The sequence below is a fragment of the Theropithecus gelada genome, chromosome 12 (genome assembly GCF_003255815.1).
Source record: "Theropithecus gelada isolate Dixy chromosome 12, Tgel_1.0, whole genome shotgun sequence".
NCBI lineage: Eukaryota > Metazoa > Chordata > Mammalia > Primates > Cercopithecidae > Theropithecus > Theropithecus gelada.
Genome location: NC_037680.1, coordinates 51,121,249 through 51,140,472, shown reverse-complemented (window position 1 = coordinate 51,140,472; position 19,224 = coordinate 51,121,249). Strand labels below are relative to the sequence as shown.

Below are 19,224 nucleotides of genomic sequence, written 5' to 3'. Positions count from 1 at the left end.
GACTCCTGGTGCATTTAAAATATAACGCAGTTCATACTCAGCTTGTCAAGGGTAAGCAATTGTGTAAAGCGAGGCACATTTGTAATGGTGTACAGTGCCAGTAACTCCCTAGGCTCCAGGGCTGAGGGCAGCCCAGCTGTCGCTCCCGCAAACAGGTGGTGTAAAACAATAGCTCTAGTGAGCTGACTTGCTTTCCAAACCCTCCAGCAGCCAAGCGCCCAGTCAGAGTGCCAGTGAGAAGTACAGGCCACCACTCTGCCCTGGTCCACACCAGCTCCGGTGGCCCATGGAGCCCTGGCCTCTCCTCCTGCTCTTTAGCCTTTGCTCAGGTAAGTGCTGGGGTCAGGGGATGGGGGAGGGCTCTCCTTTGAGGCTAAAGTCCTGGAGGCCCCCAAAGTCTTGCTTCTTTGATGAGACCACAAAACGGCAGATCCTCCCCAACCAGAGGCTGCTCTGTCAATTTCTTCCTGATGTTAGCTTGATTGAGTTTTTGGATAAAGATTTTTAGTTTGCGTTATCTAATTAAAATAGAAACTGCCTGATCAAAGACTTCAAGGTACACACACACGTCTCTCCCTCCATCATGCCTGGCAGCCAACTCATCTCTCTGAACACTCTGCACCACTTGTAGGACCTGGACCACTTGTGGACCATGGTAGTGTCCTGGGGTTCATATTTAAACAATGACAGAGACTTAGAACAGTGCCTTATAATCACAAACAATGGAATTAACAAGTCCTTTTACTGCCCCAGGAGAATTCTAATAATAAAGAGGACTGATTGACAGCTACATGTGCTGGAGATAGAAACCAGTTAATAATCGTAACTAAACTCTCTCCACAGAGACAGAAGTATTTTGTAATTTTTTTGAATTTGTGAAATAAAAAAGAAATTCCATATGAATGCATTCCTATCTACTTTTTTTTTTTTTAAAGGATGTTACTATATATAGGTTTGGGTTTGAATTGAAACTATAAAACCTTGCACGGCATTTGACCTGCATTCTACTCTGGAATGTGTCCTAACACAGCAGCTGAAACACCATCCTGAATCCCAGACTTCCGCTAGAGGGAAACAGGAGATGTTTGCTGATTGCTTCACATAAAAGTTTACTGGTGATATCATCCTAACTGAGAAACAAGGTGGCTGACATCCTGTGATTTTTCATTTCCAATATTGCTCTGAAAAACACAGGCCCTCTGGGCAAGAGGCAAAAAGCTTTATTATTAATTTTTTCAAATAGCAGAGTTGAGTGAAAGAGCCTAAACTCAGATAAATTATATCCTGTGGGATTTGGACTCTGTCCAATCAAAGCTGACTTGGTGTGTGTGTGTGTGCAAAACGACACTCACTGAAAAGTTCTTAAATGATATGCTTTAATGTCAAAATCCTTAAGAGAGCTCTAAGGATTTTGGTTATTGCTAACCAAAAATGCATGATTAGCTATTAAAGAAGTATGTGATATGTATTTAGGGCAAATCTCGAGTTTGCTGGCATTGATTTCCATGGGTGTTTTACAGAAATTTAGAGCTAGATCAGGCAGTCCAACATCCTCAATTTTTTATTACAAGGAAGCTAAAGCTGACCTGCCCAAGGTCACTTAATTTATACATTTTGGAATGTGGTCAGTTGGAGACTCGGTTTATTACATTCACAGTCAGAAAACACAGCCTGAACTAGCCAAAGGTAGCAGGAGATACAGGATCAGGTTAAGATAATAATGATCTAAGATAATAATGATCTAATAAGGACTAGTAACAGTTCAAACTTTGTTTTGACCAGCCCGGGGAGCTATTTCCTACAGACAAATACAAACTGAACCAGTGTGGTACAAAAGGAACACTTTGAAATTGTGGTTGAGTTTCCCTTCTTAGAATCAGTCCTTTGTGGACAAAATTGTCATTTATATCAGGGACCCTTTTCCTGTGTTAGCTTAACACAGCGTGATCTCTGTTCTATTTATACAGCACTTTTCACTTCAACTTTTTCTTCTCTTTGCCTCTGGAATCCCAAGCACTTCATTGCCATCTTTCTTATGGCATATCACTTTCCAACTTGTTCACAGTTATTTACGTAAATGACAAATGTCAATCTCCATGAGGGTAGGAAGAAGGATTCACTTTTGAATATCTCAAAGGTCCCAGAACAATGCTTTGCTTACAGTAAACGCTCAATAAATAGTTCATGAATAAATTAATGTTACCATCATCTGACTAAAGGTTACAAATATAATCTTGCTAAAAAGGGAGATTTGACATTATTTAATATTTTCTCTGCATATTTGTTTATTTATGCCCTACCTTTTTACAAAAGTATTTGCTGTGATTCACTGAATCCGTGAAGAACTAATCCAACTCTCCAGGCCATATTGGAGTTGGGAAGGGAATCATAGAGTTCTGACTTTGAGTCCTGTGAGTTTTCTATCACTCTACCCTGCTTTGGGGAGGAAAAAAGAAAAGAATACCAGTGAACCAATCTAAGAAATGAAGCCCTCCTTCCTTACAAATTCCTTATGGAAGGAACAGACACCTTGTTATTGGCTAGGGTGGGAGAGGAGGAGGTGACTGTCGCTGAAATGCTGATTATGCCTGCTTCTGTCATCCTCCCCTTCCTCTTAGTGGGCCATAGGGTTGCTCTGCGTAGTCCTCCTACTACATAATGTTGACCATCTGCTCTGTCCTCTGCTTTCTAATATGTTCTTCCTGTCAAACTGGAGTGAACAGTCATTTAAAAATAAGCAGTCCAAGGCAAGGCCAAAGCAACAGCTTCAAATTCAGTGGCCAAGGCGCTCAGTAATCCATTCCAGTCTGCAACCCCACTGTGGGAGGGATGAGGCCCAGGATAGAAAATGCATGGAGGACAGAAGGATTATCAAGTCCCAGGGGCTCAATGGGGTGGTTGCAAAAACTGGATCTTCAAACAACATATTCCCTTCAAGAGTCCTCAGATGCAGATGGTTTTGGGGAAATGTCATGTGAAATCTCTGCATGGTTGGGCACTGAGTGCCCTTGGAACATTTTGGGTTCAGAAAATTTGTGAAACTAGCCATGTGAGGTGGCTCTTGCCTGTAATCCCAGCACTTTGGGAGGACAAGGTGGGTGGATGGCTTGAGCTCAGGAGTGTGAGACCAGCCTGAACAACGTGGCAAAACCCCGTCTCTACAAAAAATACAAAAATTAGCTGGGTGTGGTGGTGCGAGCCCAGGTAATTTTTGTATTTTTTTTATAGAGATGGGGTCCCAGCTGCTTGGTTGGGGGAGGCTGAGGTGGGAGGATTGCTTGAGCCTGGGAGGTCGAGGCGGCAGTGAGCTGTGATTGTGCTACTGCACTGCAGCCTCAGCAATAACTTGCGGAAAGGGGAGATCTGGTTACGTGAATGAAGGCAAATGCATCATGTGTCTACTTCCTCTCCCAGCTCTGAACACACAGTCCCCAATGCACAGAAGGCTTGAGTTACAAAGATCCTTCATAAGACACTTGGGATTTGGAACACATTTTCTCCTAGGAATAGTGGCACTTGCAGTTGTGAGTTTCCAGGACAGCTCACAACACACTGTTAGTATCAAGAGTTAGTGCAGGAGCTCAGTGCAGAATGACAGGATTCTAAACCGAGCTTTGCCCTTACTGGTCACATGACCTTGGACAAGTGGTCCAACCTCCCTGAATCTCAGGTGAGGATATCTGCCCGCCTGCTTCATCTGAGGCTGATGAAGATTGAAAAGAGCTGTAGACAGAAAAGGGGGCCGTGGGTTCTGAGAATATTAGATGATATTGCTCACTATCCTGAAGGAAATGTAGTAAAGATTCCTTGGAATCGCTCGTGTTCCAAGTAGGAGCCCCAAACCCAGGTCAACAAAGCACAGTTTTCACTCTACTTTAACAACTTAACTAGGACGTGTACCTGCCAGCAGTGGTATTTTTTAAAACTCGTGGTCAAATACCCATTTCATAAAATTTACCATTTTAACTACTTTAAAGTATACAATTCAGTGGCATTAAGTACATTCACATGTTATATGACCATCACCACTATCTATTTCCAGAACGTTTTCATCACCCCAAAGGGAAACATCATGCATATTAAGGAGTCTCACCCCATCCCTCTCTCCCCCTAGTCCCTGGTAACTCCTGCTCTGCTTTCTCTCTGTATGGATTTACCTATTCTGGATACTTCATATAGATGAAATCATACAATATTTGCCCCATTATGTCTGGCTTCTTTCACTTAGCAAAATGTTTCCAAGCTCCATCCATGTTGTAGCATGTGTCAGTACATCATTCCTTTATTCCTTTTACTTGTCTGAATAATAGTTCATATGTATACCATAATTTGTCCATCCATTTACCTGTTGATGGACACTTGAGTTGTTTTCACCCTTTGGCTATGGTAAATAATGCTGCTCTTCTTTTGGGTGTGGACCCAGGAGTGGAATTGCTGGATCGTATGGTAACTGTGTTTAACTTGTTGAGGAACTGCCATTTTACAATCCCACCAGCAACACATGAGGTTCCAGTTTCTCTGCAACCTTCCCAACCCTTGTTATTTTCCACTTGTTAATTATGGCCACTCTAGAGGGTTTGAACCAGCATCAATTTTGGCTGTTCATGGCATCATGAGATCTGACGCAGCCAGTACAAGATTTCATTACACTGCTCTGAAACACTGAGATTGACTTTTTTGTGGGCTTTTTTTTCGTTTGTGTGTGTGTGTGCCTGTGTGTGTATGTGTGTGTGTGTGTGTGTGTGTGTGTACCTGGCAAACTTGATTCAGCCAGGCTGTATTAAGGAATGTCACCTGTCCAAAGTACAAGTGTTGTGATTATCTGGCATACCCCACTGTCACCGGGTAAGGGACTGCACCAGTAACTGTAATTGGAAAACAACTTACAGCAATAACGGCTGCATTTGGGAGCCTTTCAACAAGGAGGGCTGTGTGCCTTCCATCATGTTCATGTGTTTGGAGGGTGGGGAGCAGAATCTGACAGTGTGGGTGTCATCTGCTGTCTCAGCTGGCCTCGTCCTGGGCTCCGAACATGAGACCCGTCTGGTGGCAAAGCTATTTAAAGACTACAGCAGCGTGGTGCGGCCAGTGGAAGACCACCACCAGGTCGTGGAGGTCACCGTGGGCCTGCAGCTGATACAGCTCATCAATGTGGTGAGACAAGAGCACTGGGGGCTGCCCACACACCCGGACCTCTCACCCCTGGGTTTCCTCCCCTGGGTCCCCTCTCTCCCCCCAAAAAATGATGCCTTATTTTTTTTTCCAGGATGAAGTAAATCAGATCGTGACAACCAATGTGCGTCTGAAACAGGTAACTTAGCCAGATAATCGCATATATGTCACTTTTATTCACCTGAAATTAAACCTGGGCCCAGAGGAAATCAATCTGGGTAACAGGGATATATACCAAAATGTTGAAAGTAGATATTTTGAGATGGTGAAAGCATGGATCCTGTTTGGTTTCAGTTTTGCTTTTTTTTTTTTTTTTTTTTTTTAACTTTAGGGCTTTTTCTGTGTGTATTAGTTTGCTAGGGCTGCCATAACTGGGTGGCTTAAACAACAGAAATTTATCATCTCACAGTTCTGGAAGATAGAAGTCCAAAGTCTAGGTATTGGCAGGGTTGGTCCCTTCTGAGGGCTGTGAGGAAGAATCTGTCCTAGGCCTCTCTCCTCAGCTTGTAGATGACTGTCTTCATGTTCAGATGGCGTTCTTCTTGTGTATGTAATACATATACGTATGATATATATGTATATTTAAATACATGTATGTATCTTTAAATTCCCCCTTTCTATGAAGACACCAGTCATAATGAATGAGAGTCTATTTTAATGACTTCATTTTAACATAATTACCTCTCTAAAGAACCTATCTCCAAATTAGGTCACATTCTGAAATACTGGGAGTTAGGGCTTCAGCGTGAATTTTATGGGGACACAACTGAACCCATAGCATTGTGCTTTCCAGGTTTGCTGCAATGGGCACATAGAGGTGGAGTACCCCTTTCCCAAAATGCTTAGGACCAGAAGTGTTTCAGATTTTGGATTTTTTTTTATTTTGAAATATTTGCATATACTTACCAGTTAAACATCCCAAATCTGAAAATCTGAAATTCAAAATTCTGCAATGAACATTTCCTTGAGTGTCACGTTGGTGCTCAAAAAGTTTTGGATTTTGGAGCATTTCAGATTGCAGATTTGGGATCCTCAACCTGTATTACTTTTCTTTTGAGACAGAGTCTCACTCTGTCGCCCAGGCCGGAGTGTAATGGCACGATCTCAGCTCATCGCAACCTCCGCCTCCCAGGTTCAAGCAATTCTCCTGCCTTAGCCTCCCAAGTAGATGGGATTACAGGTGTCCACCATCACGTCTGGCCAATTTTTGTATTTTTAGTAGAGATGAGGTTTCACCATGTTGGCCAGGCTGGTCTCGAACTCCTGACCTCAGGTGATCCACCCGCCTCAGCCTCCCAAAGTGCTGGGATTACAGGCATGAGCCACCACGCCCAGCCATTACTTTTATAATGTAGAAAAATATATGGTACTTTTTAAAAATGATGCTGCCTGCTTGAGGAAAATGTTCACACTAGGATCTTTCTCCTTTCCTGGGGGTGGACAAGGTGACATGGTAGATCTGCCACCTCCCAGCTGCGTGACTTGGGGGGTTCCTTTGTTTTCTCATCTGTAGAATGAGGTCAGTAATCACCCTCCCTCATGGGATTGTTGTGAGGACTAAATGAGTTAATATAGGTAAGGTGGTTGAAACAGTGTGAGCACATCATCAGTGCTGTTTGCTGTTCTTATTTACTGAAGTGAAAGCTGAATTCTGAATCCAACTTTTCTTATGGAAGCACAATTTCTGTCAATACTGAATTCCCATGCACATCAGGGCTCTTGATAATCTTAGATTTAAAAAATAAATCTAATAATCTCCTGTTTTTGACTTTTTAATTAGCTGTATGTCTTTGTTTCTAGCAATGGGTGGATTACAACCTAAAATGGAATCCAGATGACTATGGCGGTGTGAAAAAAATTCACATTCCTTCAGAAAAGATCTGGCGCCCAGACTTTGTTCTCTATAACAAGTGAGCAAACTGCATGGGCGGTGGAGGGCGCTCCTGGGGCAGGTGGAGTAAAGTGCCCTAATGGAAGGGCTGCGCGCTCGGAATGCTTCTCACCACTGCTAATATTAAATCACCCAGGATGGTGGCTTACACCTATAAACTCAGCACTTTGGGAGGCCAAGGTGGGAGGATTGCTTGAGGCCAGGAGTTTGAGATCAGCCTGGGCAACGTAGCAAGACAACGTCTCTAGAAAATTAAAAAAATAAATCACTCTAAACTAAGAGCCAAGTTGATGGGCTAGGGATGCCATACGGTGTCTCATGACTTAAAGAGAAAGGATTACTGCAGCCAAATTGAATCCAGGCTGAGCGTGGGGGACATTTGATCCCTGAGAGCCCCTGAAGCACGTGTGGCAACTTTCCAAGGCACCCAAATGCCCTATCGCTGAGTTCCTTGGAATCCAGTGTCCTCCCTACCAAATATTTCTGAGCCTACTGGGGTTGTTACTCATCACATCCTGAACGCCCTCCTGACACCCACTGCTGCTGTTGGCCTGGGATGCCTTCACTGCCCGTCCACTGGGCCCCATGACAGACTGCATGTTGTGAAATTATAATATTATTCAAGATGTGCTAGTCTAATGACACATTCATTAGCATACGCCCTTCATTTGTCAGGAAATGCTCATTTTCAAAAAGCATCCTTCCCCGGCAGAAGCATGCGACACCGGCCCGGAGGATTTATGGTCTGACATTATACAACATGTGTTGGGGGTCTACAAGCTGTGTGTCCTAGCAGACTCAGGGAAGGTGACAGGGCTAGTGGATGAAAACCATACCCTTTAAGGCAGGCCCTTTCAAGCTTCGATTTTCTGCCACATGTTGTCCAATTATACCTGGGGTTCAAGTCTGAGCCAAATTTTTCGATCATTTGTGTAACCTTTTTGGACAAATGGGCTGATAAAGTATCTTTCAGTTTCTCTTCCAGTAGGAATCTGAGAAGAGCAATTAAAATCCTTTGGTTCTTTTGCCAAACTCACTCAGGGACACCCTGGTGAGGAGAGAACTCTGTTTTACTTGCTTACTGGGAGAGACTAAGATAATCCTATGACTCTGCCTTTCGGGCTGCTTTGGGTGGGTCCAGTGCCACACAGTTTTCCAGGTACAGAGCCCACTTCAGTCCCAAGGAAAAACCAACGGGAAGAAAACATCTTGATTTATGACATGAGGGACCAACATATGCCATGATGTCCCTGAAATCCCACTGAGACAGACCCCATCCCGCCCATTCAACACCTATTCTAACACCCTGCCCTCTGCTAAATCCCTTGAACACAGACTGTTGTTTATGGAAAGAGTAAGTTGTCCACTGAATAAGGCCAGCAGAAGTGGCTTATTTTGTTTTTTTAGAACCTCCCATGTTGTCTGTATTTTTAAAAATAATAAATCATTGCCAACAGTTGAAAACCAAGAAATATCACATTAAAATCTGGTTTTTAGCCTCTCTAGAAAAATCCAACATTGAAACTTCCAGAATTTTTTTTGAGACAAGGTCTCTCCTCGGTTCCTCAGGCTGGAGTGTTGTGGTGTGATCATAGCTCGTTGTAACCTTAAACTCTGAGGGGCTGAGGCAGGAGAATGGCGGGAACCCAGGAGGCAGAGCTTGCAGTGAGCCGAGATCACGCCACTGCACTCCAGCCTGGGTGACAGAGCGAGACTCTGTCTCAAAAAAAAAAAAAAAAAAAAAAAAAATCTAGGTTTTCAGCTTCTGAGGAAGAATCCAAATCTGGCAAGACTGGGCCTTCATTCCCACATGAACACATCAGGGAACACTGCAAGGTGGCACCTTCCTGACAGGAGAGAGGGGCAGTCTGTTCAGCAGTGTCACCCTGCACTCATTCCTCACCTGTCTGGCCCTGGAGGTATCTGAGTTTGTGACTCCACTCCAGAGAGTTCTAAATCGTTCTTTAAAAAGCAGTAGGCCAGTCAGGCACGGTGGCTCACTCCTGTAATCCTAGCACTTTCAGAGGCCAAGGCAGGCGGATCACTTGAGGTCAGGTATTCAGGGCCAGCCTGGTCAACATGGTGAAACCCAGTCTCTATTAAAAATACAAAAAATTAGCCAGGTGTGGTGGCGGGCGCCTATAATCTCAGCTACCTGGGAGGCTGAGGCAGGAGAATTGCTTGAACCCGGGAGGTGGAGGTTGCCGTGAGCCAAGATTGCACCATTGCACTCCAGCCTGGGCAACAAAGCGAGATTCTGTCTCAACAACAACAACAACAACAACAACAACAAAAGTAGTAGGAGGCCCCTTCCCTAACCTGCTTGTCACAGTAACGAGCCCCTGGAGGTGCTTTTATGTAAAATTCCTGTTTTTTTCCCCCAACACAGTACCTCAAGGAGGCAATAGATGAAGATTAACATTACAAATACTCCTGAGGGCTGGAAAAATAATCTGGGATGCAGTGGACCCACGTTACCTGTTATTTCTTTAAAACTGTGGGTTCCTACATTCTTTCCCAGATACTCAGATTCAGGGTTTACTTAGAGGGTGTGCAGGACTCGGTATTTTTAACAAGCACCCCAGTGATTCTTATTATCAAGTTTGGGAAACATTGCAATAGATAAGAAGTGACACTGCCCAAAAGAGCGCTTCTATAATTAGCACCTGAATAATTAACAGCTGTCTCCTGTTAACATTCCCAAGCGGAATGGAATGCTCATCTGTCACTTGGAGCCATTTTCCTCTTTTATCCCAATTGTAGTGCAGATGGTGACTTTGCTATTGTCAAGTTCACCAAAGTGCTCCTGGACCACACTGGCCACATCACATGGACACCTCCAGCCATCTTTAAAAGCTACTGTGAGATCATCGTCACCCACTTCCCCTTTGATGAACAGAACTGCAGCATGAAGCTGGGTACCTGGACCTATGACGGCTCTGTCGTGGCCATCAACCCGGTAGGTGGTGGCCACATATGATAAGGGTGGTTTCAGGAAAAGTGTGATTCGGGTCTCCAACTTTTCCTTGGAAAATCATAGGCTCTCAGTACCAGTTAGAACTCAGGAATCATCCAGGTTGATGGTTCGAGTTGTTTGGCAAGGGAGAACAAAATGGGAGCTTAAATTAATTTGTTACGCCCAGGCTCAGTCTCAAAAATTTTGATGTAATGGGCCTGGGCGGCGGTAGGGCATCAATATGTATTAAAGCTCCCAGGTGACTTGAATGTGTAGCCAAAATGGAGAATGCTACTAGTCCAAACCCCCTTATGTTATAGGAAAGGAATCTAAGACCCCAAAGAAGTAGTGCCCCAGAGTCCCTCCTGGGTGTGTGACCCACAGAGCTGGAATCTGTGGCCTTGTCACTGCTGATTACAAAATGCTGCCCCTCATCAGGGTGACCTGCCTGGGATTTTGAAACCTCATTTCCTTTCTCAGGAAAGTGACCAGCCAGACCTGAGCAACTTCATGGAGAGCGGAGAGTGGGTGATCAAGGAGTCCCGAGGCTGGAAGCACTGGGTGTTCTATTCCTGCTGCCCCAACACCCCCTACCTGGACATCACCTACCACTTCGTCATGCAGCGCCTGCCCCTCTACTTCATCGTCAATGTCATCATCCCCTGCCTGCTCTTCTCCTTCTTAACTGGCCTGGTATTCTACCTGCCCACAGACTCAGGTGGGTGCGGTTGCCATGACAGCTGCTGCTGACGCTGATGGGTCTCGTGCTGCTATTTTGGGGAAAGCCAGAAATAATCATGTGCTAACAAACAGGCAGATCGACCCGAACCATCATCATTAGGAGGGTGCATTTGCTGAGTGGGCGTGTGCAGTGGTGAGAGTCACTGTGAATGGAGCTCACAGCTGGGGCAGACATCCAGAGCGGCAGGGAGTTGAACATGACCCTCAAGATGCACGTTGTAGCTCAGGCTGGTTAAAGTACATTAACCACCAATACCTATTTGCTGAATACCAACTGTGTGCCCAGAAATGTGCTGGGTAAGGTGTGTGATCCCAGACACTTCTCATGCCACTTCCACGATGAAGTCACCTTCTATATACTGACTAATCCTGGTCTTGCTCCTTTACCCGCTGCTCACCACTTGAAAATAGATTCTGCATATAGAGATATGCAGAATCTATTTCCAAATGGCGGCATCTTCACACACAAGACCTTACTTCCCAAGTGGCTATTCTTTCTCACATATCAGCCTAGACAACTTACTCACCTCCTACTGAGTAATCATATCTGTGACATAATTTTATCAAACAACAACCATCTACCAGAAAGGACGAAAGGGTACCCATCTGCCTGCCCGCAAGTCACTATTCATAAACCATTTACGGCAGACAAGTTTGGAAAAAAGAAAGATGCTACAGACAGACCTCCAGCTTATGACAGGTAGCAATTTTTATCAAAATGACTTAAAAACACACCCACAAAACTTTAAATCCAACTCGCCAACTAGGAAAAAAGATTATTCATTTACTCAATGAATATTTGCTGAACAAATATTATGTGGCAGATAGACCGTAGAGAATAAGACAGAAAGTGCCTCACCCCACAGAGTGCATGGTCCAGTGACTGCATTCGGGGTTTTGTTTTTGTTTTTATTTTGAGACTGGGTCTCACTCTGTTGCCCAGGCTGGAGTACAGTGGCGTGATCACGGCTCACTGCAGCCTCAACCTCCTAAGCTCAAGTGATCCTTTCACCTCAGCCTCCTGAGTTGCTGGGACTCCAGGCATGTGCCACCACACTTGGCTCATTTTTGTATTTTTTGTAGAAACGGCGTTGCACCATGTTGCCAAGGCCAGTCTCAAACTCCTGGGCTTAAATGATCCACCCACCTCGGCCTCCCAAAGTGCTGGGATTACGGGTGTGAGCCACTGTGCCTGCCCTGCACTCATTTTTAAATAAATTATCGCAAACACAATTTTTTCAACCTTCTAATCAAATGCAACTTTTTACATTAAAAAAATAAATAAATAGAGATGGAGTCTTGCTATGTTGCCCAGGCTAGTCTCAAACTCCTGGCCTCAAGTGATCCCCCCTGCCTTGGCCTCCCAAGGTGTTAGGATTACAAGCATGAGCTACTGCACCAGGCCCTCAAATGAAACTTTTAAAAATAAAAACACTGTCGGGGCATTATAGGAACTAACAAGAGTCTCTATAAACCTTAAATGATTTGCACTTGAAAAGCACTTAGGGGCCAGATGCAGTGGCTCACGCCTGTAATCCCAGCACTTTGGGAGGCCGAGGCGGATGGATCACTTGAGGTCAGGAGTTTGAGACCAGCCTGGCCAACATGGTGAAACCCCATCTCTATTAAAAATACAAAAAATTAGCCAGGTGTGGTAGCACATGCCTGTAATCCCAGTTACTTGGGAGGCTGAGGCAGGAGAATCGCTTGAACCCTGGAGGCGAAGGTTGCAGTGAGCCGAGATGGCACCACTGAACTCCAGCCTGGGCAACAGAGTGAGACTCCGTCACAAAAAAAAAGAAAGAAAGAAAGAAAAAGAAAGAAAGAAAGAAAGAAAGAAAGAAAGAAAGAAAGAAAGAAAGAAAGAAAGAAAGAAAGAAAGAAAGAAAGAAAGAAAGAAAGAAAGAAGAAAAGCACTTAGGACAAAGATTATGCTTGATGATAAATGTTGGCTATTATTATTATAATTATTATTAATCAAGAAATTTTATATAAGCGGACAAATATTTTGTATTTGTAGTTGTCTTCTTTTTCACTTGGAAAGGTTTTCCTACCCACCAGGTAGAATTGACAATATCTTGTTAGCATCCGCGCTGTATCCTATACACACATACATATTCTATACATATTCTAGAATCTGGAAGCAGCCAGTAGGGGAAAGCTTCATCATTGAAAGCAGGGTAACACAAGGGTTTCCAGCAGCACCAACAGCAAGGCCAGCCCAGGGAAAGTCCCTCCCAGAGCTTCTCTGCTGCATCTAGTAAAAGATTTTTCATTTACTCAATGAATATTTGTTCAACAAATATTCATTTGTGAGGTCAAGCCTCACAAAAATACCTCAGTGCCATTCAGCCCCTGACCTTCCTGCTGCCAAGTTTGCCCACCCAAAACCCTCCTGAGATCAAAGGGTCTGCAGAAAAGAGGTGGGGGCTGCGGAAATCCCTGCTCCATTAGTATGCAAAACAAAACAAACAAAACAAGAAGTAAGTGAGAAGACAAACTTCCTCTTACATGAAAATGAGACAGTGAGTGGTGTGAAACCACCGTATCAGAAGATCACTCAGGATGCCAAGGAGAACTCCTTAGCCTTTCGGATTTTGTCCTTTTCTTGGGTTTTGGTCTTACAGCTTGCTCCCTTAATAACAGAAAGAAACGTGTACTTCCAGGCTGCCCATTCATCTGCTGGGTAATAAGTAGGCCAGGGGTGATTCAGTTTTATGAGGTTTAATGCATCCTGCTGCAGATGGGAAATGCCACACCGAGTCCAGCTTGTCCACCCAGAACTCCTATCAGTTTCCTGGGTTCCACCAAGGATCAGAAATCTGGAGCATGATGAAATATTATTCCGTTTTCTGCTTGGCAGCCTCTAATGGAAATGCTTGCCACTGGCTGCTGTCAGAAAAGTTAAGGTATGGAGGTTACACAGGAAATTCTGCAGGAAAAAATGCTTTGAGATTTCCCAGAATAATGCTTTGAGAACATGTCGGTCACATTCCTCTTACCCTTGGGTTTCAGTGAATGAGTTTGCTTGGGCTGCCACACAAAACACCACAGACTGGGAGGCTTAGATAACAGAAATGTAATTTCTTACAGTTCTGGAGACTAGAATTCCAAGATCAAGGTGCCAGCAGAGTTGGTTTCTTGTGAGGCCTCTCTCCTTAGCTTGTAATGGCCATCTTCTTCCTGTGTCCCATGGCCTTCCGTCCACGCATCTGTGTCCTAATTCCTCTCCTAATAAGGACACCGGTCATACTTGATTACTCACTATCCCATATCACCTCATTTTCATTTAATTACCTCCTTAAAGTCCCTGTCTTCAAATAGAGTCAAGTTCTGAGGTCCCAGGACTCAGGACTTCCACATAGAAATGGTGGGGTGGGAGGAACACTGCAGCCCAACCCAGATAGGTGGTTGTGGGATTTTTTTTTTTTTTTTTTTTTGTCTTTCCAGGGGAGAAGATGACTCTGAGCATCTCTGTCTTACTGTCTTTGACTGTGTTCCTTCTGGTCATCGTGGAGCTGATCCCCTCCACGTCCAGTGCTGTACCCTTGATTGGAAAATACATGCTGTTCACCATGGTGTTCGTCATTGCCTCCATCATCATCACCGTCATCGTCATCAACACACACCACCGCTCACCCAGCACCCATGTCATGCCCGACTGGGTGCGGAAGGTGAGTGGGGAGGCCCTTGCAGACTCCACGCAGGGGCACATCTACAGGCCTCCCCTTCGAGGAACCAATGGGTTTCTAGCTAATACTTGGGGCTATTTAGGAACTGAGTTCTTTTTTTTTTGTTTTTTGAGACGGAGTCTCGCTCTGTCGCCCAGGCTGGAGTGCAGTGGCACGATCTCGACTCACTGCAAGCTCCGCCTCCTGGGTTCACGCCATTCTCCTGCCTCAGCCTCCTGAGTAGCTGGGACTATAGGCGTTCACCACTAGGCCCAGCTAATTTTTGTATTTTTAGTAGAGAAGGGGTTTCACTGTGTTGGCCAGGATGGTCTTGATCTCCTGACCTTGTGATCCGCCCACTTCGGCCTCCCAAGGTGCTGGGATTACAGGCCTGAGCCACCGCGCCCGGCTGGAACTGAGTTCTTTCTGGGCTTTAGAATTTTTGGAAGGAACTTTCTTTGGCCTCTTTTTAGGAATAACTCACTCCTGTAGCCTTCCCAGAGAGAAAAGAAAAACAGAATTAACAAAGCTCATTTCAAATTCAAGTTTAAAGAATCTCTTTAATTAGAGAAGATCAACAAACGGCTCTTTTTATTGAAATGCCGTGAAATTCTCGAGATTTCTTTTGTATGTTTTCCAATTTGTGAACAGACTGGCTGGCTTTTTGCTGGTGAAATCATCTGTTGAGAATAGAATGAGGGCTAGAGATGGGGGGGTTCCTGATAAGAGAGGGTCAAAAGGTGACTTTTAGTGACGGACTTGCTCTCAAATATTTACGTTACTGAATTTAAAAATTTAACATTTCAAATATGTCTTTCTTTGACAAAACTTAACAGAGACACTGAAGTCCAGGATCTTTTGTGCAGAATGTAAAATATTTGTCAGGAATTGACAAAAGAAGCTACTGCTCACAATGTACTCTTTTAAGAGGAGAGTTAAGAGTCCCTGTTTCTGTAAAGGCTGTTAGACGGCTCCTGGCAATACCTGTACTGCAGTTTCTTCAGGAACAGGAAACAGAAGAAAACAGTCTAGCTGTTTTGTGGGATATATTTGAAGTGGAGGCGCCCCTTCTTTAACCATTTGATCCGGGTGACACATTGCCAAGGCAGTTTCCATACCTGTAAGGGATCCTGAAGCTTTTAAGCTCAATGGTGGCCCCAGGTCGATGACTGCACATGGGCTCCCTCCGGTGGCGAACTTCTCACATTACAGAATCGTCGCTGTTAACCATAGCCATTTCACAGAAAGGATACAGAGGGATCTCTGAAAAAATCTAGTATAGTTCTTTTGTTTTAAGGACAAGAAGACTGAAGCCCAGAAAAACTGAATGACCTGCCCCAAATCACACTGATAGTTCAAAGACAGAGTTTTATGCTTTCCTTGTGGACAATAATTCTCATGCATGGATTTCTTTTCTGTATTAGGTTTTTATCGACACTATCCCAAATATCATGTTTTTCTCCACAATGAAAAGACCATCTAGAGAAAAGCAAGACAAAAAGATTTTTACAGAAGACATCGATATCTCCGACATTTCTGGAAAGCCAGGGCCTCCACCCATGGGCTTCCACTCTCCCCTGATCAAACACCCCGAGGTGAAAAGTGCCATCGAGGGCATCAAGTACATCGCAGAGACCATGAAGTCAGACCAGGAGTCTAACAATGTAAGCTTTGTGGCTTGAAATCCACGCCTCTGGGTTTAAATGGTCAAATGCATAAGCACAGATGGTGAGTTGACTTGACAAGTAGGTGGCATACAACAGGCAGCTACTGACCTGAGATGAACCCTGGTGACCACCTCTAGACCACCTTAGTAAGTTATCACTTTGTAAATAATCTATTCAAAAAATAAAGATAATGTCAGCCAAGGGATGGCAGGACTTAGAGATCTACAAATTAAAGGGCCCTTAGATGATGCAAAGCACAAACGTTGTGAGTCCAGAAACCACCTTAGGGAGACTCTGTCTAACATTTTCCTCTCTCCCAGGCAGCGGAGGAGTGGAAGTACGTTGCAATGGTGATGGACCACATTCTCCTTGGAGTCTTCATGCTCGTCTGCATCATCGGAACCCTAGCCGTGTTTGCAGGTCGACTCATTGAATTAAATCAGCAAGGATGAGCAGAAAGTGAGCTGAGCCTAGCTCTGCCCCAGAACCTACCAGAGCAAAGAAGGGCAGGAGAGGAAGATTTGTCTGCTTGCTACACTCGCACTTATCAAACGTGTAATCTTCTGTACTTATTATTGATAAGATTTACCTTTATGTAAGTTTATAGCCTTGAAGTGTTTTCACATTGCTTCTCCCTTTAGTTCTGCTGTCTCCCTGAAGAGTGAACCCTCTTTAGTAAATGAAACTAATCACTAAAAAAGTGTTCATTTCCAGTGTCTGGAAGTTTTTCCCAGGATAACTGAGGTTTTCTGTTGCATTGTCATTGCTGTTATATTTATGTGTTTACTTATTTTGTCTAACCACGAGACCACTAGGGAGTTGCTGATGTTCTTTTTAAAATGTAGTGTATCCTTTGCTTAACAGTCAGTTTTGTACCTACTAATAAAACTCCATCTACCAGTCCTAAAGAGATAAGGCATTTGATTCAGAGAGAGAGGAAGCAGTAGAAATGAAATAAACTAAAATGCAAACTGCATCAAAAATCCATGGGTTTTTTTGTTTGTTTGATTGTTTTTTGAGACAGGGTCTTACTCGTATCACCCAGGCTAGAGTGCAGTGGCCCCATCTCATCTCACTGCAGCCTCCATTGCCAGACTCAGGTGATTCTACAGGTGCACATCACCACACCCAACTAACTTTGGTATTTTTTGCAGAGACAGGGTTTTGTCATGTTGCCTAGGCTGGTCTCAAACTCCTGGGCTCAAGTGATCCGCCCACCTTGGCCTCCCAAAGTGCTGGGATTATAGGTGTGAGCCACTGCCCTTGATCAAAATCCCATATTTTAAAGCAGATTTCTAGACCTGAGAAGTCAGAGAAGGTTTACCCGTCTCATATGGCACCTGGGCTTGATCAGGGTCTGAAGGGAAACAAGTCCTAACAGTAGGGCCTGGGCACTGTGGAAATCGTCTTGCCTGTATGGGTTGACTTCATCCTCATACCCTTCATAAAATCTTAGAATGTCCCTATTTTACAAATGAGAAAACTAAATTTCAGGGAAATTCTGTAATGTCCCTATTTTACAAATGAGAAAATTGAATTTCAGGGAGGTAAAGTTCTCTGCTCAAACTAGAAGAACTAAGATTTGAATCCAGACTTTGAGATTCCAAAGCAGCTCCAGGCTGGGTCAGTTCATCTGTTCACTGGCTCTCCCAGCCACCCCTGGCTCCATCTAGGCCATCCTGTAACTCTGCTCAGTGTTTTCAAGAATTTCAGTCTCAGCAAAAATCCATCCTTCTGTCTTCCCAATTAAAATTCCTGCCTTCCCCCTGCTACCAGCCCTTATTCCAATCATGTTCGAGGTTCAAGTCCTATAAATGAAACCAGAAATGTATTACACATCACCATTTCTAAAATTCTGAAGAAGTAAGTAGAAGAGAAAATGATTTCTTTTCACATTGAAAACTTTAATCCACAATATAGTTTACCCAAGAACTAGAAACTGTGCAGCTACAGGCCAGGCTTAGTTGACGGCCTCCAAATCACCATAATCCAACTGTATTTGTCAAGGTTCTCCAGAAACACAAAACCAATAAGATATGTGTGTGTATCACAGTTTCTAGTTGTAGAGTAAACTATATTATGGGTTAAAGTTTACAAGATGAAAATAAATAATACATATGAGACATCATAAATATATCTATGAGGCTGAAAAGTCCCACAACAGGTTGTCTGCAAGTTGGGATTCCAGTAGCATGACTCAGTCCAAATCTGAAGGCTTCGGAACCAGGAAAGCCCATGGGATAATCCTCAGTCCAAGGCTGAAGACCTAAGAACCCAGAGGGAACATCAGTCTAAGTCCTGGAGTCCAAGAGTCAGAGAGCCTGGAGTTCTGATGTCCAAGGGCAGGAGGAGGAGGGTGTCCCAGCTCCAAGAAGAGAGACACAAGTTTGCCTTTCCCCTGCCTTTTTGTGTTCTATCTGGGCCCCCAGCCAACTGGATGGTGCCCACCCACATTGAGGACAGATCTTCCCCACTCAGTCTGACTGACACATCAGACTCCTGTGGAAACAAATACACCCAGAGATGATGTTTTACCAGTTCTCTAGCTATGCTTTAATCCTGTCAAGTCAACACCTAAAATTAACCATCACAAACCCACCCCTTGTCAACTTGGCACCCATACCCATCTCCTTAAGCCATACTTGGTCTCCAAATAAAGACAATAACAAGTTAATAGTTCACTCAGTGTGATACAGCTATCCTGCATCCAACCAAAAATGCATTAACCCCTGCCCCAGAAAGGAGGTCAAGTCCTTGATTGATGTTTACTCCTCCCGTGAGATCCCATAACTTAAATACTATGATGTAAAATTAACAATACTTCAATACTGATATAAAGTCAATATCTTATGCTACATAAGAGAGAGGAGTGAACACAAAGATATTTGCTTAATATATGTATATATACATACAAATGTATTTTTAACAAAGGGGAGGAAACACTCATGACAATTATGGTCCTCATTTCTGTAACTGGTTGTGTGGTCATAGCTGGTATTTGTAACTACCTCCTTCCACTACCCATTCTGTATTCCCTTTGCAAGCACCTCAGCTGGTCATGGCACTTTTCAATGTGGGGTGACCCACGCTTTCATTCCTGAAGGGTCTGGGCCATTTGTAGTCAGT

The 19,224-nt window shown here is 44.0% G+C and overlaps 1 protein-coding gene across 3 annotated transcripts; it reads left to right on the top strand.

Annotated features, from left to right (window-relative positions):
• The first annotated feature begins 212 nt into the window (after nt 1–212).
• CHRNA1 (cholinergic receptor nicotinic alpha 1 subunit) lies at nt 213–17,081 on the top strand. 3 transcript variants are annotated; one of them, XM_025404943.1, is made up of 9 exons: nt 213–329; nt 5,009–5,154; nt 5,267–5,311; nt 6,973–7,082; nt 9,827–10,022; nt 10,500–10,737; nt 14,211–14,434; nt 15,856–16,095; nt 16,419–17,081. In XM_025404943.1, exons 1-9 carry the CDS (start codon nt 287–289, stop codon nt 16,548–16,550), a joined length of 1,374 nt encoding a protein of 457 aa, XP_025260728.1. In that variant the 5' UTR covers nt 213–286; the 3' UTR covers nt 16,551–17,081. The 3 variants fall into 3 exon arrangements, with proteins under 3 accessions (XP_025260728.1, XP_025260729.1, XP_025260730.1); XM_025404944.1 differs by lacking the exon at nt 15,856–16,095 and having other exon boundaries at nt 16,419–17,074; XM_025404945.1 differs by lacking the exon at nt 6,973–7,082 and having other exon boundaries at nt 275–329; nt 9,963–10,022; nt 16,419–17,074.
• The last annotated feature ends 2,143 nt before the right edge of the window (nt 17,082–19,224 follow it).

What these genes read in the sequence shown, in the direction of transcription:
- CHRNA1 (XM_025404943.1), top strand. Translation starts at nt 287, where the DNA reads ATGGAGCCCTGGCCTCTCCTCCTGCTCTTTAGCCTTTGCTCAG. An exon ending in CCAATGTGCGTCTGAAACAG is followed by an intron (nt 5,312 to 6,972) that starts GTAACTTAGCCA and finishes CTTTGTTTCTAG; the next exon opens with CAATGGGTGGATTACAACCT. An exon ending in CTACCTGCCCACAGACTCAG is followed by an intron (nt 10,738 to 14,210) that starts GTGGGTGCGGTT and finishes TTGTCTTTCCAG; the next exon opens with GGGAGAAGATGACTCTGAGC.